At 33.1% G+C, this 26,337-nt stretch overlaps 1 protein-coding gene across 7 annotated transcripts in view; it reads left to right on the forward strand.

Moving 5' to 3' along the window:
* LOC110036148 (protein ALWAYS EARLY 2-like) overlaps nucleotides 1-21,378 on the forward strand; it is a 119,404-nt gene extending 98,026 nt beyond the window's left edge. For 6 of the 7 annotated variants that reach the window (XM_020740522.1, XM_020740521.1, XM_020740520.1 and 3 more), the window contains 6 exons: nucleotides 11,287-11,526; nucleotides 11,614-11,778; nucleotides 12,382-12,522; nucleotides 12,641-12,847; nucleotides 12,930-13,220; nucleotides 21,004-21,378. In XM_020740522.1, coding sequence (XP_020596181.1) covers nucleotides 11,287-11,526; nucleotides 11,614-11,778; nucleotides 12,382-12,522; nucleotides 12,641-12,847; nucleotides 12,930-13,220; nucleotides 21,004-21,204 — 1,245 coding nt within the window. In that variant the 3' untranslated portion in view covers nucleotides 21,205-21,378. The remainder of the gene's footprint in view (nucleotides 1-11,286; nucleotides 11,527-11,613; nucleotides 11,779-12,381; nucleotides 12,523-12,640; nucleotides 12,848-12,929; nucleotides 13,221-21,003) is intronic. The other variant, XM_020740527.1, reaches the window with a different exon arrangement.
* Nucleotides 21,379-26,337: the final 4,959 nt, after the last annotated feature.

The following is a 26,337-nucleotide window of genomic DNA, read 5'->3' on the forward strand; positions in this document are numbered from 1 at the left end:
CTTTCACATTATTTGCATGATTTTAAGAGTTTTTAAATTTGTTTGATTATTAACTAAACGCATCAGTTTGCTATATTTCATGATAAGGTTGTGATTTTAGAAGGCCGGAGCTTTCAAATGGCATCAAATCAAATACATAGTTTATTATCGTAAGCTGTAAACATTTGATAATATTGATTTTTGAGTACATGGATTAAACTAAAATTAAAAAATAAAAAACTTCTTTGTGTTACTCTATTAATTTTATATCTTTTGATATACTTGATGATGAATCATTATGAAATTTGATGAAACTTAATTGATATGCAACTCTAATGTGGTCGACCACAATCAATAATATGATATTGGGTTTGACGATTATATAAAGTGGTACTTGTAAAAACTAAATTGATACAAGAATACTCGTTCTTCCCCTAGGTGGAGAAAGTCCATCTCCTTATTTTACTATCCGTAGGAAGTCCATGTCTTGCGTGTGGGTGCATGCATGCAGGATTGATATGTACAGATTTGATGTTTTGTTTCTTTTTTCATCATTTAGGCTATAAACAAGGTTGAAAAAAACTGTATGAGAAATTTGAGTGATTTATTTATTGAATCGAAACATTAAGTTTCAAATCAAACTGAGTTGTATGTTTCAAATTGAAAACATATAAATTGCTACGCGATTATGAAGAATCATAAAACACATAAAATTCATCTGAAAATGTAACCTTAATTCATTAGAGTCACCTTATAAGAAAGCTTTTAAACATTAAAAATTGGAATAAAAGTTTCAATCTTAGCAACATAAAAATTAGTAACACAAGATAAAACTAGATTCTAAACTTTTTTTTTTGTTATAATCATCACTATTAGGATCATCTAAAGAATCGTGATATCTAATAGCTATATCCTTCATCATCACTATGATATAAATCATAACATCTATTTTCTTTATCCAACACTATTGCTTTCTTCTTTCTTGTTTCAAGTTTATTATAGGAAACAAACTTACAATAAGCAAACTAAATAAAAATTTATTACATATTTCATAATGAATGCATTTCATTAACCTTTAAATGGATTTGATGTATTTCCTGTTGCATTTGGTGCTTCACAAATCCTCACTAACTTTTGTTTTCTTAATAACATCAATATTTTTGCTCTTCATCTTGGTTAACCACCCATTCATTATCTGATGATAAATTCACAAGATTCAAAGGCTAATCATCTTCTTTGCTTCTAGTTAGCTTGAATTTTATCTTTTATTTTTTTATTATATGTGATATAAGTCAGTTTGTTTATTCTAAAAATACCCAAATATTTTTTGTTTTTGTATATACTTAGTTCAATGTCCTCCAATTTTGAAGAAAGATGGAGAAATTATATTATCTATTCTCTTAATTATGAAATTATAACTCTCCTACTTAAATAATATTACAAGCTAGGCCAAACTTAATTCCTACCATTACAACTTACTAAAGATAAATTAACCAAAACAAAAAAAGAAATACAACATAATAAGAGAGGATTTAATGAGAATAAATCTAAAACAAGAAACTCAGAATTCCACACTTCCTCTCAATCTAGGTCATAGTTGTTGTAAAGAACACCTTGGTATTCAAATCTATGAAGCTGCTTGACGGTAGAGCTTTTTTGAAGACATCGATAACTTGAAGATGTGTATGAATATAGATTAAGTGAATAATGTCTCCATTGACCTTCTCCCATATAAAATATCTATCAATCTCAATGTGTTTTGTTCTGTCATAAAACACATGATACTTTGCAATGCTAATAGTAGCTTGGCTATCAAAGAATATCTTTATGGAATTGACCGTAGAATATCCCAACTCAGTAATTTTTGGATCCCCATTCCTTCACAAATTCCTAATGCAAGTGCCCGATGCTCATATTTTGCATTGCTTCTAAAGACCACTACTTCTTGTTTCTTGACGTGACAAGGTTTCTCCAGACATAGGAACAATTCCCAGAGTTGGATTTTTTGTCTGTGAGTTCTTCCTAGCTATCATCAGTGTAAACCTCTAATTTCTCGTTATCAGATTTCTTAAAATATAATCATTTTTTAGAGTTTTCTTAAACTCGATATTCTGCAAATCATCTCTAAATGTTCTTCATTTGGACTATTGATACGTTGACTCAGTATGCCGACAGAGTAAGAGATATCAGTTCTAGTGTTTGATAAGTGGATACACTTATTCACCAATCTCTAGAATCTATCTATTTCCATTGGTATTTTTTCTCTCATTGACTTTAACTTTTGTTAAAATTCATAGGAGCCTCAACATAATTGCACCCCAACATTCCTTGTTTATTTTAATTGGTCTAACATATATTTTCTTGGGATATCACAATGTCCATTTTAAACTTCGTCACTTCCTTGCGAAAAAGTTTCTCTTAACATCTTAATTTTAAATTAAGCTGTAAGAATTTATTTAATCTTCATACCTTTTTTTTATTATTAGCCATAAGTATCAATCATCTGCATTGACAATAAGTATAGTTTTCTTACCTCCCTAGGTATGCTTTTCGAATAGTGTATGATCTTTTGGCGTTGGATGTATCCATTAGATTTCATAGTTTTGGCAAATTTGCCAAATCAAGCCCTTGGAGATTGTTTGAGGCCTTATAGTGATATTCTTAGTTTACAAACTTGATGTTTTTTAAGTCATTTTTTTAGTTCTGGTGGGATCGCCATATACACTTCTTTCTCAAGTTTTTCATTCAAAAACACATTCTTAATAACAAATTGATGTATTTCTCACTCTTAATTGACTACTAAGGAAAGAACTCTTACAATTTTTTTAACTTCGCCACTCGAACGATCTTGATAGTTATCCCATAAGATTGAGTCAACCTTTTGGCCACCAACCTAGCATTGAACCTCGCAGTGCTCCACTGCATCCAACGGGCTTTTTATAGGGAGGGGGTTTTGTAAGAATCTATGTTTCATTTAGATCATGTGCTTATTAATCGCTTATTCAACAGTTATGCATTTTAAAGTGCTTTGTGAATAAATTTGGATATTTGCACAGTATTAAGGTTAGATACAAATGCTTTATAAGTTGATGACAACTTTTCATGGGGAACTCAATGCTGGGTAAAAGAATTTTTGCATCATTCCCTGTCTTTTGTCACGACCTAGCTCGAGACTTAGAATTAACTAAGACGGGAACAAACGGTTGGATGGTGAAAATTAAATTTTTTTATTAATTTTCTATATTTAATTATTAACAAATGAAAGAGTCACTAAACTAATTAACTTATGACGGTTTAATTTAAATTTTACCTCATAACATTTTTCTGCACCTTCTATAAACAATTTCCTCTTTATCGCTCATTTTTCAATCACTTAATTAAACCTGAAATGTTAATTCAGAAAAAAATAACTTTGAACTAAATAACCTTGAATACTTATATCCCTAAACTATAGTAATACAAAGGGAAAGAAAAACATTATGAGCCATTTAAGCTTTTAATAAATCAATATAAACATTTGAGGATATTCAGTAAATCTAACTATATCAACAACATATCTATATCATTTTATATCTGTAAAACCTTCGCACGAGCACCGTCTAAAAATTATAATGCTTAAAGTACTTCAATATCAATATCTTTTTCCAGTTATGTGCAAGAGTATCTTAGCTTTTATCTGCTACTATTATGAAAATGTGACTCCATCATAGTTAATCGTTCAATATTTATGATAATCACTATTTTCTTAAAAATATATTTTTTCTTATTTGCATAACAGACAATATACTTTCAAATCTTTCAATATTTATGATAATTTAAATAATGTTGTGCACACATATCATTACTACAATATGAAAATTCACTAGAATTTAAAATCCGGGGTTTGTAGTAATTTTAATATAACAAATGATAGTATTGGTTCATGCATTTGGTAGTGAAGAAGCAAAATATTACTATAGTATAAGAATATGAGTACTCACTCGATGTTGATTAATTTGCTATTTAATTGGCTTTAACGTCGATGCTTCTAAAATTGAAAGCCTAAACATAAGTAATCATATTACAAAAAGTTAATTAGTTATCATTTTAATTAGCCCTTTACATTATTTAAGTATTAAATTTTCATTATTTTAATTTATAAAATTCTAATTAAATTTATTAATAAATTATAATGCTAAACTTTTCCTTACCTAAAGTTTGCGCTTGTCAATCTTTTTTCCTTAGCTCGCTCGCATCTCCTTCATCTGTTTCCCTCTAAATCTGTAGTTATACATCTTGAGTTTAATTCAATAAAATTTTTTATTAATATAATTTAAACCCTCACAACACACACACACATTTATATATAAGTTTTATTAATTGGCTTTACTAAAATATTAAAACCTTGTATTCTCTTTCGGTCGAGCCCTAACCCATATCCACATGAGTGGCTTCTTCTTCCCTCTGCGAGAACCGGATCGCACCAAAGCTGGCTTCAGCTCCCTCTTGCACGAACTTAAGCCATTTCCTCTTCCTTCTTTATGCGATGCTTCTTCCTTTTCTCTTCAATCTACCCCACGACACCAACAACAGTTCCTCTGATGCTCTACACCGACACCAAGACCTTTCGCCTCTTCTCATTATGCAATGCTCGGCTTCGCTCCTTACGGTTTCTCCTTTGCACGAACCTCCTAAGCTCGACACTGATACTTCCTCAAGCTTCCACATCGCCAACTAGGCAAAAAACCTAACTTAGGCTCAACGCCTCCTGCACCGTTCGACTCCCAGGTAAGTTAACTCGCCTCTATCGTCCTTCCTACATGTGGATTTATATCCGAAAGTATCTATTCGACTTCCCGACTCTCGCTTCTCCTCCCCCTCTTTGGCTTCCCGGCTGTTCGATTCCTCCCTCCTTTAACCGCCAGACTACTCTCTTCTCCTCCTTCGATTTCCTCATTTCCTCTCCATTAGTTAACTTTAATGGGACTTCACATCCTCTCCACTGGATTCCATCTCTCTTGGAACCTCAAAGATGTGTGAATTTACTATTGTTTGTGAATAATTCCGTCGTTGCATATTGTCTTTATCATATTCATTGAATCTCTTTCTCCTAGTATACACACGAAGATTCATGTTCTCAACTGGTGGGACTTCGGAGATAGGATGGTTAGAGGAAAGGATAATGAGTTTTGATGACCCTAGATTAGTATGAGAATCCAGAGTGGTGTAGTGACGTAAAATATGTTATGATGACTTTAGGTTAGTGTGGGTATCCAGAGTAGTGTCCCAAGTCTAGTATTCACCCACACTCCACCCCTTGAATACCAGATTTGAGATAGTAGAGTTAGTGTTCAAAGAAAGTAACTCCATGGAGTTATAATATTTTTTTGTATTTTGTGAATAGCTCATTTATCCCTTTATATTAGAAGCTTACCTAAGGAAGATATATTTGATGGATTTTCTGTCAAGTTATGTGCCCTTTTGTTGGTGAATGTGGAAAAAAAAAGTGTCAAATATTTTTAGAAGAAGATTAGATGAGAAAACTCTTATATGAGGGTATTTTTTCATTAAAATATCGAAAGAGAGTTTGAATCTAAGGACCTAGCGTGACATTCTTTTAATGTGGTGGATGCATGCGAGCACAACATCTCCCTAGAAAATTTTTGGGACACTGTGAGAAAATATTATAGCACTAAATATCTCGAGGCGATGTCTATTATTTCTCTTAGTTATCCCATTTTGTAATGGAGTTTCAACATCGGAACTCAAATGGATGCTACTGTTCTTTGCAAGGTGGGGGTCAAAGTATTGAGATGAAATATTTATTTGCATTATCAGTTATGAGGATTCTGTGAATTTTTTTCTCCTAGTATACACACGAAGATTCATGTTCTCCACTGGTGGGACTTCGGAGATAGGATTGTTAGAGGAAAGGATGATGAGTTTTGATGACCCTAGATTAGTATGAGAATCCAGAGTGCTATAGTGACGTAAAATATGTTATGATGACTTTAGGTTAGTGTGGGTATCCAGAGTAGTGTCCCAAGTCTAGTATTCACCCACACTCCACCCCTTGAATACCAGATTTGAGATAGTAGAGTTAGTGTTCAAAGAAAGTAACTCCATGGAGTTATAATATTTTTTTGTATTTTGAGAATAACTCATTTATCCCTTTATATTAGAAGCTTACCTAAGGAAGATATATTTCATGGATTTTCTGTCAAGTTATGTGCCCTTTTGTTGGTGAATGTGGGAAAAAAAGTGCAAATATTTTTAAAAGAAGATTGGATGAGAAAACTCTTATATGAGGGTATTTTTTCATTAAAATATCGAAAGAGAGTTTGAATCTAAGGACCTAGCGTGACATTCTTTTAATGTGGTGGATGCATGCGAGCACAACATCTCCCTAGAAAATTTTTGGGACACTGTGAGAAAATATTATAGCACTAAATATCTCGAGGCGATGTCTATTATTTCTCTTAGTTATCCCATTTTGTAATGGAGTTTCAACATCGGAACTCAAATGGATGCTACTGTTCTTTGCAAGGTGGGGTCAAAGTATTAAGATGAAATATGAGATGAAATATTTATTTGCATCCGTCGTTGCATATTGTCTTTATCATATTCTGTGAATTTTTTTCTCCTAGTATACACACGAAGATTCATGTTCTCCACTGGTGGGACTTCGGAGATAGGATTGTTAGAGGAAAGGATGATGAGTTTTGATGACCCTAGATTAGTATGAGAATCCAGAGTGCTATAGTGACGTAAAATATGTTATGATGACTTTAGGTTAGTGTGGGTATCCAGAGTAGTGTCCCAAGTCTAGTATTCACCCACACTCCACCCCTTGAATACCAGATTTGAGATAGTAGAGTTAGTGTTCAAAGAAAGTAACTCCATGGAGTTATAATATTTTTTTGTATTTTGAGAATAACTCATTTATCCCTTTATATTAGAAGCTTACCTAAGGAAGATATATTTCATGGATTTTCTGCCAAGTTATGTGCCCTTTTGTTGGTGAATGTGGAAAAAAAAAGTGTCAAATATTTTTAGAAGAAGATTAGATGAGAAAACTCTTATATGAGGGTATTTTTTCATTAAAATATCGAAAGAGAGTTTGAATCTAAGGACCTAGCGTGACATTCTTTTAATGTGGTAGATGCATGTGAGCACAACATCTCCCTAGAAAATTTTTGGGATACTGTGAGAAAATATTATAGCACTAAATATCTCGACGTGATGTCTATTATTTCTCTTAGCTATCCCATTTTGTAATGGAGTTTTAACATCGGAACTCAAATGGATGCTACTGTTCTTTGCAAGGTGGGGTCAAAGTATTAAGATGAAATATTTATTTGCATTATCAGTTATGAGGATTTGATTTTTGTATTAGAACTGAGTGAATAACATGTTTTGAAAGAATTAAAAGATTTTTACAGTTTCACATTTTTTTTTATGAGTGATATCCAACTGGTTCTAATGCGGTCATCAATAAAATAGGCAAATCATCTAAGTTGACTGTTTTCAATTTTGATAGGGTTGGATAAGGGAAGACCTGTTCGGCTATTGCTTCTGATCCTTTGGAAGGCTGATCAGAAACGGACTATACCATTCTTTCTGATGAGGGTTGTCGTAGGGATAGCTTGAGAAGGTTGACGGAGTAGAGATTTTGTCGGTTGCAGGGAGGATTCTGACTACCAGAGAGGCTTTGGAGGATGTAAAATCAAGCAGAGGAGGGTCTGTCGGGTGGTTGAAGAGATTTGGTTAGATGCAGAGAGGATTTTATTTAAACAGAGTCGATCTTTCTTTCGTTAACCGAATGAAACTGAAACAAATGACCTCTGTAATCCAAAAGACGAACGACCTTGAAGTTTACGATGCAAGAAGGGCTTCAGCTATTGGGTCACGTGAGAACAGAAAGGAGATGAACGACCCTAAATTCAGCTATCCAGACGACCCCAACGAATTAGAACACAAATGAAGCTAGCTTCGAAGACGAATGACACCGACTGAAATAATTTAACGAGTCTTTGATACCCTATTTAAAAGTGGAGAACCTATTTTCTTTTATTTCTTAATTATAAAATTACAAATATCCTACTTGTATGATAAGTATAGGCTAGAACAAACTTAATTCTTACTATTAGAACTTACCAAAGTCAGAACAAAAAACAAAAAAAAACAAAAAAAAAAAGAAATACAATGTAATAATAAAGTAATAAACAAAAAAAACAAAAAAAAAAAGAAATACAATGTAATAATAAAGTAATAAACAAAAAAAATATTAGGAGAATAAATCTAAAACAGGAAACACAAAATTTTTACTTATTTTTATTCACAATAAGAAGCTGAACATGTCAGATTTAAGACTCCAATTGCGCATATTTTTAATTCAAATGTTCTATCTCCCAAGTAGATCAATTAATGGTCTAAATCTTGGGTGAGGAAAATGAAATGAGTATAAACTTAATTGCATAATTAACAAATTTAATCATAATTTTAATATTAAATAAAGTAAATAGATGTCTTACTCGTGAATATGTTTTGCATGATAATTGGACAGCCCTTATGTCAAGCATTTTCTTTTTTTAGAAAGTTTTAAATTATTTATTAACTTTCTTAAATATTCAAGTTAGCTTATTTTCTCTTTATACATATATTCAAGTCAGTTTTAACTTTTGAGCTTTTAAAAATACCATCATCAAAAAAAAAAAAAAGAGGATTTACAACTTATTTAGCAGACTGCAAATCACAATGTAATTCGTTGTCCTAATTCTTATAAAAAATTTGCCATGCTTCTTTGTAGTTTGATTTTTTTTCATGAAGTTCTTTGCTATTTGTTCTTTTTATCTAGTCTACATCACCATTGATAAAGTTCATTATATATGATTATTTTCACTGCCAATCACTCTTAACTCTTCAATTAAAAGTTTTATAGTTTTAGGTCTCTGCATCAAGAGAACGCTTCAATTAAAAGTTTTATGGTTTTAGGTCTCTCCATCAGGGCTGCAATCAAGCTGAGTCTTGCCAAGTATATCATGATTCAGACTTGGCTTGGCATAATTAGAAGTTGTTCATGTTTGGATTGAGCTTATGTTGAACTTTCATATATTGCTCAAGCTTGACTTATTTAAATTTTTTAATGCTTGAACTTGATTTGCATTTGATTTGTTTATAACGAGTGAACAATTATTTAAATAAGCCAATAAGCAAGCTAAAATTCAAATGAGTATCTAGATTTTTATAAAAAAATTTGAATAAATAAATTTACAAATCTAATTGCATCTACTAATTTATCGATTATAAATTTTATAAAAATGAAAGATAACTTATGGATCATGATTATATGGAATGTAATCTCTCATTTCTTAGCATATCATACTTCCAAGTTTACACCCAACTCTTACAATAAGTGCATTGCACTTTCTTAAAACCACTTTTTATTGGGTTAGACTTGTGAGAAGACTGGAAATGGGAGATATACGAAAGACTAGAGCTTCAGAGATCCTTGCATGCCGCGGTTTTATTATTGCCGTCAGTGATTGCACGATTTAATAACTCAAGCTTTAGTATGTTTCATTGGAAACATGGAGACGCAAAACTGTGAAAAACTAGAGGGAGAGTGGGGTTTGTGGGAGTTAAAATTAATTTTTATGTATTTTCACATCTAGCACCTAAAGTTTAATAAAATAAATAAATAAATAAATTATTATTATATATTGATAAAATAAATATAGAATTAATAATTAATGTAAAAATTTTTTTATATAATAATTTATTACTATTAAATTTATAATTAAATAAATTCTAATTTATTAAATTTTATTTAGATAATATATCACATATGATAGGAGTTATCATCGAGTTTAATATTGATTATTTAATAAATTACTTATTGATTAACAAACAAGTTTGTTCGTAAACATAAATGAACAACTTCGATAATGTTCATGTTTAGTTTATTTACATTGCGAGCTTTTAAAATTTTTTTGATTTATTTACTAATTTGAACGAAGTTGATTGATTCATAATTGAGCCTAGTTTGAGTTGTTCATCGAGTGCATTAGTTCATTTACAACCATAGTCTCCCATTCATTTACAGCCCTAGTCTCCATCACACTGCCAAAAAGTATTATCCGATTATTTTTTCACTTGTTTTCTTTCATATTTTTTTCTGATCATGTACGATCATTCCTTGCTTAGGAACTAAACATTGACTCTAATTGAATCTTTACTTCATGAATACTTTGTAAAGTCAGTTAAGCTGTCGTAAATCTTATGATGGATGGTCTAATCTACTCATTATTAATAAAGTGTCTCATTATACTCAGCAGCCAAATAATCTCACATATAAAATTGTCAACTTTTTTTTTTCTTTAATCAAATCATTTTTATATTGCGTAATTCTATAATTTGGTGGGATTGGGAGAGGAATTGAATGATAGGATACATGGAGAGATGGGAGTGGTGCGAGTGATCTTGGGAGACGATCAGGACTTGAGAGAGATGCTGTGTGTGAGAGAGGTGGTATTAGTTTACTACAACTCAAAGTTATGTGTCTTATCTTATTATCTGATCTAAGATTTGAATGAAGGGTTAGGAATGAATGTAGACATTTATTGCAAAAAACTTGATTTTAGGTTTTATCATAAAAAAAGAAAAATACCAAGAAAGATTTTAAAGCAATTTCAAACCCACTTCCCATTGGGTGGGTTTCGAAACTCTAATATTCAAAACACACGCCTTGATTAGATGAAGTGTGGGCTTTGAAACATGAGGAAGAACCTTGGTTTTATGTTATTTTGAAAGGCATAGCTTTCACAAATTTTATAAAGAAGTGGTTATTATATATTTGATATAAATGTTCTAAAATCAGTCACATTGGGAAAGAAAGCTTTTGAAATACTTGGCAAATGGATTAATGCAGTTTCTTTTAGTAAAGTGTAAAAACAACTTATGATTTTAATTAATTTATGTTGGCTGTGTTTTGTAGGCGAGTTTCAGATTTCCATACTATCATTGTCAATATCTTGTTTTCTGTTTTTATTTTCTATTATGCCAATTGGCATTTCTGATTCATATCAGTTTCATACACATGAGATGACTAGTTCAGCGAACTCTTCAAATAATCTGATCTTTTCCATCTATTGTTACTACAAATGCTTAGGCACTCAAATGAATAGCTAGTGTATTTTCTGTTTTGAATATTACTTGTCCTTGGCCTGATCTAGATTTTGGTCTTCTTATGAAATTGTCTGCATTGGAAATATCATTTTATGTAGCTTATTTAGCTTAATCACAGTGAACAATCTGCTTTTTTTTTAGGATGTTGACTGCATGCCATTGAACCCAGTAGAAAACATTCCTGAAGCCCTGCAGAGACAGAATCTTGTCATCAACAAATTCTGTAGTGGCTTTTCAGATTTAAGGTTGGATGAACAAAAGGAGTTTAAGGCAAGAGACAGCTTGACATTTGCTTCTACTGGGAGGTTCGAGGCTGTAGATGGAGCTCCTCAAGTTTCCTCTTATAGTTATCCCATGAATACATTAATGAATCAGGCAAAGGTTATATTTAAAATTGCAGCCACATGGCCATTTTTTTTTTGAGAGCTTCGATCTCTGAATAATATTAACAGAAAATACTTCTGACAGGGAGACACACTTGATGCTATTGTACAGGCCAAAGCTGCTGTAAATGAAGTTGCTGTTGCTGCACAGCAGGCCATGTATGGTCAACCGTTTACTTTGGCTCAGATACAAGCTAGGGAAGCTGACATTAGAGCGCTTGCAGATTTGTCACGCACTCTTGATAAAAAGGTAATCATAATCTTCCCATGTTAAATGTTTTTAAATGTTTATTTGTGTCAATATGAAGCATTAGTTGCTCGAATAATCATATATTCATCTCTTCAGTCTGGTCTGTCTCCTAGAATTATATTGCTCAGTGAGTAAAAAGTACTACTTTTCTTGTATGTTTTAGCATTTTCAGATGCCTTTTTAAACCCATATACATTAGCAGTTGTCACTCCAACTTACACTATTCCTGGGAAAATGAACTTTAAGGTCCAATGCAGGGTTTAGTCCCAGGAGGGTTGGGCAAAACAGATCATTGTTGTTAAGATTAGGAACTTAAATATTTTTACTTGGCATTGCTATTTTTTGCTTTAATGAATCCAAAATTTCTTTAGGTTTTTGTAAATATACCCAATAGTTTGTCCTGTCTGCTGAATCTTGGAGTGTAGGTCCAGGTACAAGTTAGATGAGAAGGGGATATATGAATCATAGACACTTTTTGTGTTTTTGTATGTCTCGATTATATTTGATTTTTTTTTTTTTTTTTTACGGCTTCACTGCTTTCTTGCCCCCGTTTTCTGCCGTTAAGATTTCTTAGATTTTGTTATTTTTCTTGAGCTTTCACAGGAGGCGTTACTGATTGAATTGAGTCAAATGAACGAAGAAGTGTCTACTAAACAAAAGAATGGTGATCATATCAAAGATTTGGAAAACTTTAGAAAACAATATGCTATGGTTCTTTTACAACTTAGAGATGTCAATGATCAGGCATGTTATTCCGCGTAATTGATCGTTTTTTCTTTATATCTTTCTTTCTGTTTATTCAGTTTTGTGGGCCCTGTAAAAAATTGGGTTCTACACTGAACTAATGTTATTTTTATTTCAGGTTGCTTCTGCTTTGCTCTTTCTAAGGCAGCGCAACACTTATGAAAGAAATTCTACTCTTACATGGAACAAGTCAAATGAGACCTCTGTACAACAGGGCTCTTTTAATCCCACTGCACTCTTTGTCAATGATTCAGGATCTAATGTTTTCGAAGTTATTCAGAGTTCAAGGCTCAAAGCAAAGACACTGGTTGATGTAGCTGTTGAGGTATAGAGGAGGCTAATGTCCACTTTATTTGACATTAATACTCTTTATAATCAGTTCCTTTTAAAGTTATATTGTGCTTCAGGTAATGCATGCCCTTAAAGACGGAGAAGATGCTTTTGTTAGAATTGGGGAAGCTTTAGAACTCGCAAGTAGTGGAAATCCTGTCTCCACATCTGCTATAGCAGCTGTTAGAAATACTTCTACTGATGCAGCACCTGACAATAAACCATATCAGGACCACGGTACATCCAGGTTAGAGGCAGCCACTGTTCAAGTTCCCAGTCCTAAATGCCAATCTTCATTCAATGGAACTGAAGTCCACTGTCCAACAGAGCTAATTTCATCCTGTGTGGCCACGCTGTTCATGATACAGGTGAGTTGGTGATCTATTGTTAAATGCTCAGATATCCATGCCATTTTATTTTATTGGTATGTTTGAAACAAAAGAGCATTTCAATAATGAGTAAATCTGAGAAATAACTATTTTTTGGAAGTTTGTGGTAGCATTGTAACTAATAAAATATAGTTTAGTCTTCAAAAATAATGTACCCCAAATGATAATACATTATTTTTGAACAATGGAGGGTTGTGTTAGGTACACTAATGATTTGGGGTGCTTTTGATTTTATATTAATGTACACTGCATGAACTTCGGGATGGGGAAATCAAGTATCCGTGCTATGAAGCACCCCTGTTCAACACCCAACCTCAAAAATCCAAGAATCCAGATCGGAGCAGAAGTAAAAAAAAACATTTTCTAGAATGTTGAATATATGAGAGAGTCAATTGAACACGTTGAACAAAAATGAATGAATTAAGAGTGTTGCTAAGATGTTGACCCAATTGCAGTCCCATTAAATCTTGTTTGTTTTTTTTTAATTATTAAAATTCTGAACCGCAGCTAAGAACCACCCAAAACTAGATACTATGTGAACCAAAACATTCTACCAAGATGAAAATAGGACATCTATTAATAATCTAGAAGAAGCCTTCAATACTAGAACAAATTTCACAAAGAATTGAGGGGAAATGCGAACTCTTTCTTCTCAGCACAACCGCATGCATCTTTGATGTGTTATCTCCGCTCCTCTCTCTTGTTGCATGCATCTCCACGTGTCACTTTCATGCGTATACCTCAGCTAGCGTTAGCCCTAACTGCTCAGGTTCAAGATTGGGTGGTCTTTGCTTAGCTTCTGCTTGTCTCTGTCTCTTTGAGCATCAACATGTTGTGATCGTGGTTGTCTACCCTAATTTCGGTTGCAACATGCGTTGGCATTTTGACGCCATTTCATGGTTGCCTCTCATATCTACATGCATTTGGATTTTCGAGATTGTTAGTTTACACCGATGGCATATTATTGGCACTGACGTATGTCATTATCTTTTCTTCTGGCTTTTTTTTGGCTGCTTTTATCATGTTGTCTTTTTTTCTCCCATATAGTAGTTTAGTTTTCTTACTCTAATGTTTGTGGATAAGGTCATGCTTGAACTCTTCCTTTAATTTTGTTAGATGATTTCTTGTATTTATGATTTCATCAGGTTCTAACAAAGCCATTGCTGGGTCCAAAGCCTCATATGTGAAAAGTGGAGGGTTGTGTTAGGTAGTCGACAGTCAGCATAAATTTTTTTTGAAAGTTCATGACAAGAATCATTTAAATCTATATGTAAACACTAGGGTGTTCCCTGGAAGTAACGAATTGTATAACCTGAATATAATAAAAAGTGTGCAAAGGTTGCTACACTGACACTTGGTTGTAATGTCAAATAAGTTAGGATTTCCTCATTATGGATGGATGCGAGCAAAAAAGTTAGTCTATAAAAATAATATTAGGATAAGATCTTGAAATATAAGTACTCACTTAGGTATATTAATGAAATTATTAATTATTATGATTCATCTTATGCATTCATGAAATTAAATAGGTTGGAGAAAAGGCTGAGAAGATTGATAGCTTAAATTTTAAATTTTGATACTCAGGTAGGAGTCGCACTAGAAATGTTGTAAGTGTACTTATAGATAAGAGTTTGAAAGATAATGTTGTAAACATAATAGAATTATGGCTCTAAAGATTTTTGTCGATACTAAATTTTAATTTTATAAGTATTTATACTTCTCAAATTAGTTTAAATTTAGGTTTAAAAGAAAACTGCTGGAATGACTTGAAAGAATTAATACAAATGATACCTCTCGAAGAAATAAATTTTATTGGAGGAGATTTAAATGGGCATGTTGGTAGTGTGGTAGAAGATTTTAGAAATATTCGTTGTGGCTATGATTTTGGAGTGATTAATAAAGAAAGTTGAAATATATTAGATTTTGCATTAGCATATGATTTTTTTTTGCTAATATTTTATTTTAGAAAAGAGATGTCATATTATTTATTATAAGAATGAATTTCATAAAACACAAATTGATTATTTTCTTATGAAGAAAAAGAGATCATCAAGAATTTAAAGATTGTAAGGTTTTTTCCAAAAGAAAATTTAAGTATTCAACATCGATTATTAGTTTTGAATTTTAAAATGAGGACTTGTAAGGCAAAGAATACAATGAAAAATTGTCGTAGAATTAGATGAGAGCACCCAAAAGACACAAAAATATTTTTATGAGCAAACTTCAAGATTTCAAGAAAGGCATAGATAGATCTAAAAAGACATGGGCATATTGTATAAAAAATTATTTTAATCTATTAGAATTAAATGAAAATATGACATTGTATAGACACAATGGAGAAATTGGATTCATGCAGCCAACCCCACTTAGTGGGATAAAGGCTTGTTGCTATTGTATGATTTTATTAGGTTCTATTTGGATCCCAACTTCTCTTAAAAAAGGTTTTCTCAAGGGATTGGTTGATTCTCCATTGAGATCACCTCCTCTTGGCTTCTTTGATACCTCTAAAGTTGATCCTCTTTTTCCCTCTTTAGTTGTCGAGTCTCCTTCGCCTCATTCTCTATGTTGCTTTGTAAATATTTGTGGTTTGAACGTTGCAGAGTTTTTCTCTTGTTCACTCAAAATCTCACTTTTTATTCAAAATTTTAAAATATTCAATGTAAAATATCTACATCATTTCAAGGTAAGCTTACTTCTCTCTTTTTTTATGATAGCATTTTTTGTGTTTGCTAGACCTTTTGCCCTCACTTAAATTTTTTCGATCGTTCTAAGATGGAAGTAGTTCCTGAAGTCATGTATGATTTATAATTGTTAGGTGATTATTTTGTTGGTGTCATGGATCCTCTTCATTTCTTCATAAAGCTTTTTTTGGAAGTGATTAAATCACTCTTTTCACGATATTTTTACTATATAAAAGACCTTCCCATGCCTATTGTTAAAATGATCCAACTATTCTGATTTCTTTGTAGAGCTTCCTTGATATCAGAGAAGTGGGGGTTGAAGAAGATTTAGCAAGAACAGTCAAGAAAGTAATTTGAGACAAAAAAATAATTAGAACAAAGACGAGATGTTCTAATCAAATAAAAGATACAAGGGAAATCTACTCTCGCAACCAATCGAGATACATAAATCACCATCCGAAGGATTGATGATTGAAGGTGATGTCACCACTGACAATGGAGGAAAATAGTTGCCACCACCACATCTACCGAAGCTTTTGGCTCCTTATGATGTATGTCAAGTCAGTCAAATTGAAGGTTGTGGAGCGACTATAACCACCCAGAACTAGAGGGCCTTCGACTTCCAGCACTTTCCTCTTCAGTCACATGGCTTGGCTTTAGCATTGGGGGATAAAAGAGCGTGTATAGGATTGATTTAGGGTGCAAAAAAATTATTTAAGTTTGCTAATTTTGAAAATTAGCACGAGGAAATTAGGGTTAGGTCAAGATTTAGCTATAGTTTGATGGGTTTAGGTTTGGGAGGTGAATGGTAGTGTGTGTCTGATTTAGGGCGCATAAAAAATATTTAGGGTTGAGGAAGGGGGAATTAGGGTTAGTTCAAGATTGGTTATGCTTTGGTAGGTTTAGATTTGAGAGGTGAAAGAGGGTGTATGAGACTGATTTAGGGTGTAGAAAAAATATTTAGGTATGTTGATTTTATAAAACAGCTAGGGAGAATTAGGGTAAGGTCAAGATTTGTCTATGGTTTTGTGTATTTTTTGTTTGAGAGGATTTTAGAAACTTTAGGTTGGAATTAATGTTAGAATAGTTCTCATATCAAATAATACCAGAGAAGGGGGTTAGAGATAATTCAACAAGAGCAACCAAAAATATAATTTGAGACGAGAAAAAATTTACTATAACAAAGACAAGATGCACTAATTAAATAAAAGATACAAAATACATGGGTTTCCTATTCTCGCAATCGATCGAGATACCAAAATCACTACCAAAATGATCGACAAAAGAAGGAGACTCGGGATGGCACCACCAAAAATGTGGTGATGCAGTTGCTATCACCCAATGCCATGGATATGGACTTGTCTCCATCCAGGAACGACAAAGAGAGATATGCCCTAACAAAACTCAATTAAGTCAATGTCCCTAATACAATAAACAACTTCATATTTATAATAAACAAAGAATCTAAACCTAATAAAAGCAAACTGATGAAATATTCTCGCTGCTATTAGGAGTGGGCGACAACCCTTGCCCTAAAGTGTGGGCCGACTGACTCTCGCCCATTTGAATCGAACTGGTCCGGGATCTTATCCATGCCCCTTGTCTCTCCTGTTACTCAGGTTTGGATCTCCTTCCCTCATCTTTGGTTTGTAATATATCAATGATTCTACATTTTTCATCTTGGCTTCCAACTTTTTGGAAAACTTTTACATTTGGATATTGTAACTGCTCATTTTATTAAGTCTTCTATAGTTATAGTTTTGATGGAATTTGACTTTAGTACTATTTTTCATATGGAGATATGGATTGGGCCACCTTTTTTTGGATATTGATAGAAGGAGAGCTTGAAAACTATCCCGTCATACTGTTCTTTTTTTGATATTTTTGGGCATGAAAGTGCTTCTGGACTCATCCCAAATTTAGAAAGGTGCATTTACATAGATACGGCACAATTGTTATGAATTTATATATCTATACCTAAACTTTAATATTTACATTCATAAAATTTAAATATTTACCATCAAATAAAGAATATCACTTTTACTAACTTTTTAAAAGTTAAACGCTTCTTTTTTATGAATATTTTTATAAATTTTAGATGTTGGACGTATAAATCCATAAGAATTGTGTATTACATATGTAAATACAATAATTTTTTTAAATGGTAATGCTTATTTTTAGGCATATGCATTTTGATTGAATATCAGAGATTGTAGTATATAAATATTAATCTATTAATAACCCAGTGGCGGCTTGCTTAATCTATTAATGATAACCGAAGTGCTATGATGACTTTGCTCAGATCTTGGAATACCCATAACAAAATACATTGCATTTTTTTCTCATATTTCACTCAAGTATATGTAAGGAATGCAATAATTTACTCGGTCTTTGATGTTGAGTCTTTAAAATCTAGTAAATTTGACACTTGGACAAATTCAACAACGTTTTTCATACATAGCCACCTAAACATCGGTTTTAAATCTTTGTAATTTTTTTGCAATCTGGGTTAATAGTATAGCTTGAATGATGAGTTTTGTACAATTTTCTTTCGCAATTCTGAGTCACTAGGCACCTACAAAGGTATCATTTTTTAATAGCACCTTCATCTAAGAAAAGTTTCTTGCCTCTTTCTTGACTGAATGTCTGTGCTCTTCTAAGTTATTAATAAACTATGCAACATGTTGTAAACACATTTAATTGCGCTCTTGCATGTTATATGTCGTTACACATGTGTACATTTGCAAACACAAATAAGCAAGCGGACCTACATGCAGTCAAATACTGTTTATTCATATGTAGATTTTAACAAAATCATATTCAGAGTTATTCAACTTATTTGAGTTCATAAACGGAAAAACTTTTGTTTTATTGTTTGTCTACATATTTCTAGTATGGTTATAATGTTCATTAATATGAAATCAGCTATTGTGTCTCAAACTTAATGCTTGTTAGGTTGTATAATTCAGGTTTTATAATTTATTATAGGTTTTTGCCTTGCAATTTCTTTTATTTGCTCTCATAAAATATGGAAGTTATTTATGCTTAATCATAAAACCACTAATGTGCTTGGTTATCGAAGAAAAACAAATTTTCTATACAATCAAAGGTAAGCAAGAAGAATAATGTACTGTAAATAATTAAAAAGAAAACCAACGACTATGTTGACAAAAATGGCCAATTCCACCGAACGCATGCATGTCGTAATTGAACATAGTATCAATTATTTCACCTAACATAATAGCTTTTCTTCTCTGGTAAAATTATGTTAGAATGAGTGAGTATGAGAAATTTGCATGCAAGCGTAATAGCGTATTGACAGCCTTTTTGGTATGCCTAATTGGACTTGCCTAAGATATAATAATAGCAAATAAAATTTTATAGGCACATATATGGCTTGCAAGTAATGTTGTTATTGAGTTGATTTATTCTAGTTTGGTTTTACTTGAACGCAAAAAAAAATCGATTCTAGCTCAACTTGAATTTGATGTTGATTTGAGTGAAGTTGACTCAAATGGTTTGTTTATTTTTTATTTTAAACTTGCAAGTTTTGAGTTTAGTGGAATTGCTTTTTATCTAATTATATATGTATGTATATCATATTATATGTTTTAAATATATTATATTATACATTATTATATGTAATATATCATTTGAGTCTTATCTGAGGTTAACTTAAACTATATTGGGCTAATTTGGGTAAAACGTGATTTTGAGTTTGAGTGGAACTCAAAATTGAAGGAATCGACTCAAGTTAAATTTTGAGACATTTCAGTGTAGGTTTTCTATTTTTCTAGAAACTTTACTTCAAGCTTGCAAACAGTTCTGCAATAGATCCTTCAGAAAAGATATTTCAATTGGAAATACTATAAATTCATCAACATAATTTCTTACTTTGCCAAGTTATAAAATTGATAAAATCGAAATGAAAATAGAAAACTTTTGAAGAATTATATTAAAGAAACTGCTGATTAAACCACCAAATTTTCGACAATTGTTTAAAATTTTTAATAGCATTTCCAAGCTGCCTGGAATCTATTAAAACATTCAACTAAAATAAGAAAAAATCTGAGGCTGTATTAAATCTCTATCCTTGACTGCAGAAGTTCAAGAAAAAAACTAAACAAGATGCATATACAAGGACCACTCATCTTGATTTGCATTAAACAAAAAATAATTGAATTGAAACTGCTAACACCAGTAGGGATCGTATTTTTAGCTGCTTGGTGCTTCAAACATTTATGACTGAAACATCTCTTGAACACTACTGAAGAACTACAATAATCAGGTGTCATGGTTCGGTAATTCATGAAGGAATTTCCCAACTACTGTTGATCTCAAACACCACTACTAGCTATCTCATAACATGAAATCATCTACCCATCATGTATGCAACTACATGAAATTTTTGTATGTGCTGCGCATTTGTTTTTCCTACTGCCACAGATGTGCAGTTCACTTGGTAATGGTATAAAGGTTAGGTGCTTTACTCTGATCATGAAGTTGAGTTTAAAGCCTAACAAATAAAGGTATGTATGTGAATTAAAAAAAAAACATGAATTCTGTACAGGAATATAATAAAATTGTGCGTGTTGATCATATTTATGTTATTTAATTGATATTTTTATCATTAATAGGCAAAAGACATTGATAATATCTCACATCAATTAATGCAATAAAATTGTAGAACATGTATAGGATTATTACGCACATCAACAAGAATCTAATATGGTAAGACTTGAAAATTCAATGATTATAACAGTTGATTATTATAAATACAAGTTCAAGCAGCAAAATTCAATGAGTGAACCAGATATATCATTGAGGAATAAAACTTTTTCAGATATTACAAGTAGCATTTTAAGAAGTTGAAATTGATAATGTTCACTTCAAATCTTCAAGCGGATTATAAATGATTCAGTACAGTGGTTATAAGGGCATGCAGGCATTTCATTACGTTATGGCATCTTCATTTCAAACTCAGTCCGAAAAATGACTTATTTACTTTTCTTACCTATATATATATATATATATATATATATTTTTTTTTTTATATTTATATATTTTCTGATGATGTACAGAGGTGCACGGAGAGGCAATACCCGCCAGCTGAGGTTGCTCAGATCCTCGATTCTGCTGTGGCAAGCCTGCAACCATGCTGCCCTCAAAACTTCCCTATTTTCCGAGAGATTGAAACATGCATGGGAATCATCAAGAACCAAATGCTTGCTCTTGTCCCCACTCCAAGTGCCATGGTTGTTTCCGATGCGCCTATTTTGTAGGAAAATAATGCAATTTTTTTTGTCCATATTATTCTCAATCACATCAGGCTATTCTTAATCAGGTTACCTGACTTCAAAATTTTTTCAGCCAACTATGTTTTACATTTATCCCCACATTTATTGTGCTAATAGCCACATCGCTAATTTATTGCAATTACCAATTCTATCGCAGAATTTCAGACTCATTTAACATAATATTTAAGAGGATTTTACATAGGGAGCACCCAATTCTTATGCATTTACTTATCTCACACCCAAACATTAATTTTTACAAGCTGAGCGCCCTACCTATAGGAAAAAGTGTAATCTACCATTTCATACATCTTATCAAATATAGAAAAAGGTGCTTAGTTTGTAAAAATCAAAGTTTGGGTGTGAGATAAGCAAATGCATAAGAATTGGGTGCTTCCTATGTAAATTTCCCAATAAGTAATGCTGTGCTAATTATTGTGTGGCACATCATTATTTTTTTAGTTTTTATTTTCATTTCTCGACATCTTTACATTATGGGGATGCTTAATAGCGTGCAGGTCGAGAATCTTGATTGAAAAAAGCAGTCAATTATCTTTGATCGTAACTAATTAATCCCGGCGTGGGTCAAATGATAACTTGAAGAGAGACGTTTATTTTGTCAAATCGGCAAAATGGCAAATGCACTGATTCGTCTCACGGAAGTTGTTTTATTTTTTTATAATTTTTTTTTGTGTAATTTGTTGTTTGAGTAGTAATTTTGCACCGTAAGTTTATAAATTTCCAATTAAAGAAAATGAACCCAAATTAAATATTAATTTCTAAACTAAAGGAAGTTTTTAAGATGGTTTAAATCACTCTTGAGTTTATCAATATTCAATTCCATCATCTAAATGCTTTCTATCCATCATCTAAATTTACGATTTTTTATGGCTGAATGATAAATAAATTTATCACCTGAAATAAGCATTAATTCTACATTTCTGCATGTTTTTGTTTTAAGATTTAGGTTATGCTTTGTTTGGATTGAAAAGAATGGAGACATTTTCATTGTTTGATTTTTTAAAATTTTTAACTCAAGTTTATTTTAATCCATCTATAAAGTCTAACAATTATTAATATTGGTGATAAAGAGATTCCAAAGCCTATTGAGCAACAGACTCCCATACTTAGGCGAGTGAATGTATTTTATTTTACTTTAAAAATATGTGAATTATATGTAGATTCAATATTAAAAAAAAAATGAAAGTAGATAATTTGTTAGTTATCACATTTAAGGGAACCATTAAGATAAGAAAAACATGGATTAATATTTTTATATAGGAGTATAAACTGTTTAGGATGAGGCCTGGAGATAGAGAAAGAAAGAAAAGTATGAGAGAGACAAGGAATGAAAAAAGAGATATAGAAAAAGAAGAAGAGAGATGACTTTAAAAAGAGCAAGAGAAGGAGAGAGATGAATGAAGAGTAAGTGAGAGCGAGAGATAAAGAGAGGGAGCAAGATAGATTAAGGAAAGAGAGAGAGATAGAGTAAGAGAGAATGACAGAGAGAGAGAGTAAGTGCAAGGATAAAAAGAGGGAGATCGAAAGAGGGATTGAGAGAGATGAAAAGGGGAGAAATAGAGGCAGAATGAAGGGAGGGAGGAAGGGATGGAGGGAGGGAGATAGTGAAATTGAGAGAGAGTGAGAAGAGAGAGGGAGGGAGGGAGAAAGAAAGAAGGAGAGTTCGAGATAAAGGGACAGAGATAAAGAATAGAAAGAAAAGAGGATATCAAGATCAAAAGAGAGAAACAATAGAGAGGGAGAGAGCGAGGAGTGAGCATAGGAGCTAGAGAGTGTGATAGAGGGAGAGTGAGAATGTCTAGAAAGAGGTGGAGAAGTGAGAGAGTGAGGTAAGGAGAAGAGAGAGAGTAAGGGATGAAGGGTGGGAGGGAGGAAGAGAGAGAACGTGAGGAAGATAGAGCAAGAGGGATAGAAGGGGAAGGGTAATAGAGAGAGTAAGAAAAACAAGAGATAGAGTGAGCGAGCGAGTGGGGGAGATAGAGAGAGTGAGAGTGAGAGATATAAAGAGAAGATTGAGCTAGAAGAGAGAAACAATATATAAAAGAGAAGAGAGAGTGGAGAGAAAAGAGAAAGATGTAAGGAGAGAGGAAGGCAGGCTAGATAGACAGAGAGTGGGATGGTCCCATAGAAAGTCCAACTGAAGGATGAATGATTGGAATATGTAAATTCATTACAATAGATGGAGAGAAGAATGATTCCTCAGCAGAGTCGTCAAAAAAAAGCCATGGTGGGGAATTTTTGTGTATTGACACAGGCCATAAAATTTTTAGAAAACTTCTATCCAAATTACTAGGGACATTTTGAAGAATAACATATCTTATTAAAGAAAGAAAATATAACCTAAAAAATGGGTTTGACCAACCAGATGATGGAAGTCTTCATAAGTCTACTTAATCAAGATTTTTTCTTTTACCATACATGTGTAAGATAAGATTAATTTTAATTATAGGTCTCATTCCTTACAAGGGCAAGCCCTCGTAGTTAATTACATTTCTAAAGTTATGAGCCATAAGGAAAACTCTCGATTAATGTAATGAGTCAACTCATCATAGGTCAGACCTTTACAATTGAAGTGGTTAAGGATAAGTAGAAGATTCTAATTGGAAAAATTGCGCTCAAAGAAATGGGAAGGCGCAAATATGGAAATTCAACCATCCAATGGAGGAGATCATGTTCAATACTCGAAGACTAATGGTTGATAAAAATGAAAAAGATTGATAATGAGTTTGAATTAAACAGGTGAGGTCAAAAGATGACTTAAGATACTTGATTTGATTGATTGAAATGATTGGAATTCCTATGTTGAGGATGGAGCTAGGTAAGAAGGAATTCTAGATGAAAAAAACACGGTGGACTCTATGAAGAATTCTAAGAGGTGGACTATCCAAGGTTATGAGAATAATGTCCCCTATCAAGATACTCATGACTTCTCGTCATCCCAAAGACATTGATATCCATCAATGATAATTAACCTCATAAACAGGATCGTAGCAAAAATGATTCATAGTTCCGAAGCAGTTTGAAATACCTCGTCAATTGTTGACCTTACTTTAAGTTGAGGTCTAGTTTCTTCCTTAGAAGCTTAGGATCTAGCCATAGGACTTTTCTGTTGACTATCCTAGAGAACTAGTGACGGAACCCTCACCAATAAAAATTTTAAAACTCTTCTTTGCTCATCTTGAAGTTTTGCATGTTGGTTATAACCTCTAGCACTTAGTAGGTGGGACCAATATGAGGGAGCTCAAGAGGAGTCCCCATAACATTGTTTGGCTTTAGGGTTAGCCATGGGTGGTGTGGCATTGGTCTTGCACAAACACACTTTCACTTTTGGTCCGAATCCTTAGCCAAACTTGCCTAGCTTTATCACTTACTCTATTGGAAACTCATGTGGATGGTCCCCTAGACCATTAGCCTTGGGTTAGGGTTTGGCTAAAGTCAGCACATGGAGGATCCATAATGGAAGTTCCCTTGGTGTCATCTGTCATGTCTCAATAGGGTGACCTCATGATTAACTTTCTCAATTGATCCCAATTTTGCCAAATTCCCAATTTTGACCCTTCTTGGCCCCAAAATTCACCAAATTACTAAATTACCCATAAATCCTAGATTTTTCAAAAATTCCCAAAATTACCCAAATTCTAAAAATCTCTTCAAAAATCATTTTAAACCATTCCAAATAACTTAAATTGACCAAAATATCTCAAATTTTCAAAATTCTCAAAATACCCCTAAAAATCCCCAAAATTACCAAAATGCTCTTCATACCCCAAAAATTCAAAATATTCCAAAATATCTAAAATCACTCAAAATGTCCCTAAAATCAATTTGAGCCACTCCATTGAGCCCAATTTGACCAAATTGACCCCTTTTGACCAATATCTCCAAATTACCCCCAAATGTCTAAATTCCCAATTTACCCCTAATTTCCATCAAATTGACTTCAATCTCACCCAATTTCAATTTTAAATCAAATCCATCATATCCAATCCCAATTGAGACCAAAATCAAGCCCAATTGAGCCCATCTCAAACCCAATTTCAATCACAATCCCAAAATCCCCAAATTTGCACTTGTCCAAATCTCCCTAATTGAACCTCATAACTCCAAAACTTCTTCCCAATTGATATCCAAACATCTTCATTACAAACCCTTGGACCAATTTGAACCATCAATTGAGCATAACCTAAACCCTAGCCCAATCCAAACCCAAGTCTAGCCCAAATTCTCCAAAATTTATCATGAACCAATTCCACTAAATTGAGCACCAAATCAAATCAAAATCACTCAATTCCTCTTTAAAACTTCTCATGACAACATCCAATCCAATTTGATCAATCAATTGAAACAAACTTAAAGTATAGCCAAACCCAAATTCAAATCCAAGCTCATGACATGAATTTGAACCCAAGCCTTGAATTAAACCAAACCCGTTCAAATTGACTAAGCCATGGTCACCACAACCAGCCTTTGGACCTTAGGGACCAGACTAGACCCACCTAGCCCACCCTACATGAGCCAAGGACCAAAGGTCCCATGTTTTAGGGGATCTCTTCCCATATTTGGCTAAACCTAAATATATTTGCCATCAACCATCAAACCTTCAAGGATAATCATCATTAAGCTCTCACTGGCTCACCCGACCACTCAAGCCACCATTCCTGGCCTGGACGACCTGCCTAGTGGTCGGAAAACACCAAAACCGAGAGGCCCCTATGGGCAAAACTCAAAATTTGAACTCCCTGAGTTTGACTCATCCCAATTGGTTGCTTGCACCTCTCTTCTCCCAACCTAAGCTGCCCTTTGCACCCACTAGCCACCATGGTCGCCACTCCTTCCCCTCTTTTTTAAAACCCACCTCCCATGACCAAAGAAGGAGACCATCAATTTCCTTGGGCTCCTCCAACACCTCCTAAGCCCATTCCAACTATCTTCCAACCATCTTCCCCACTGTTTGAGCTCAATTTCATAGCTCAAATCCAGGGCCTTTTTTTTAATTCCACAAAACCACCTCAAACACCAAATTAAACCACTCCTGAGGTTTCTCAGAGCAAGAGAGGAAGATTCCCACTTAAACCCCCCTCTGTGGAGCACCCTAACTTA

Source organism: Phalaenopsis equestris, unplaced genomic scaffold, assembly GCF_001263595.1.
Source record: "Phalaenopsis equestris unplaced genomic scaffold, ASM126359v1 Scaffold203097, whole genome shotgun sequence".
Classification (NCBI taxonomy): domain Eukaryota; kingdom Viridiplantae; phylum Streptophyta; class Magnoliopsida; order Asparagales; family Orchidaceae; genus Phalaenopsis; species Phalaenopsis equestris.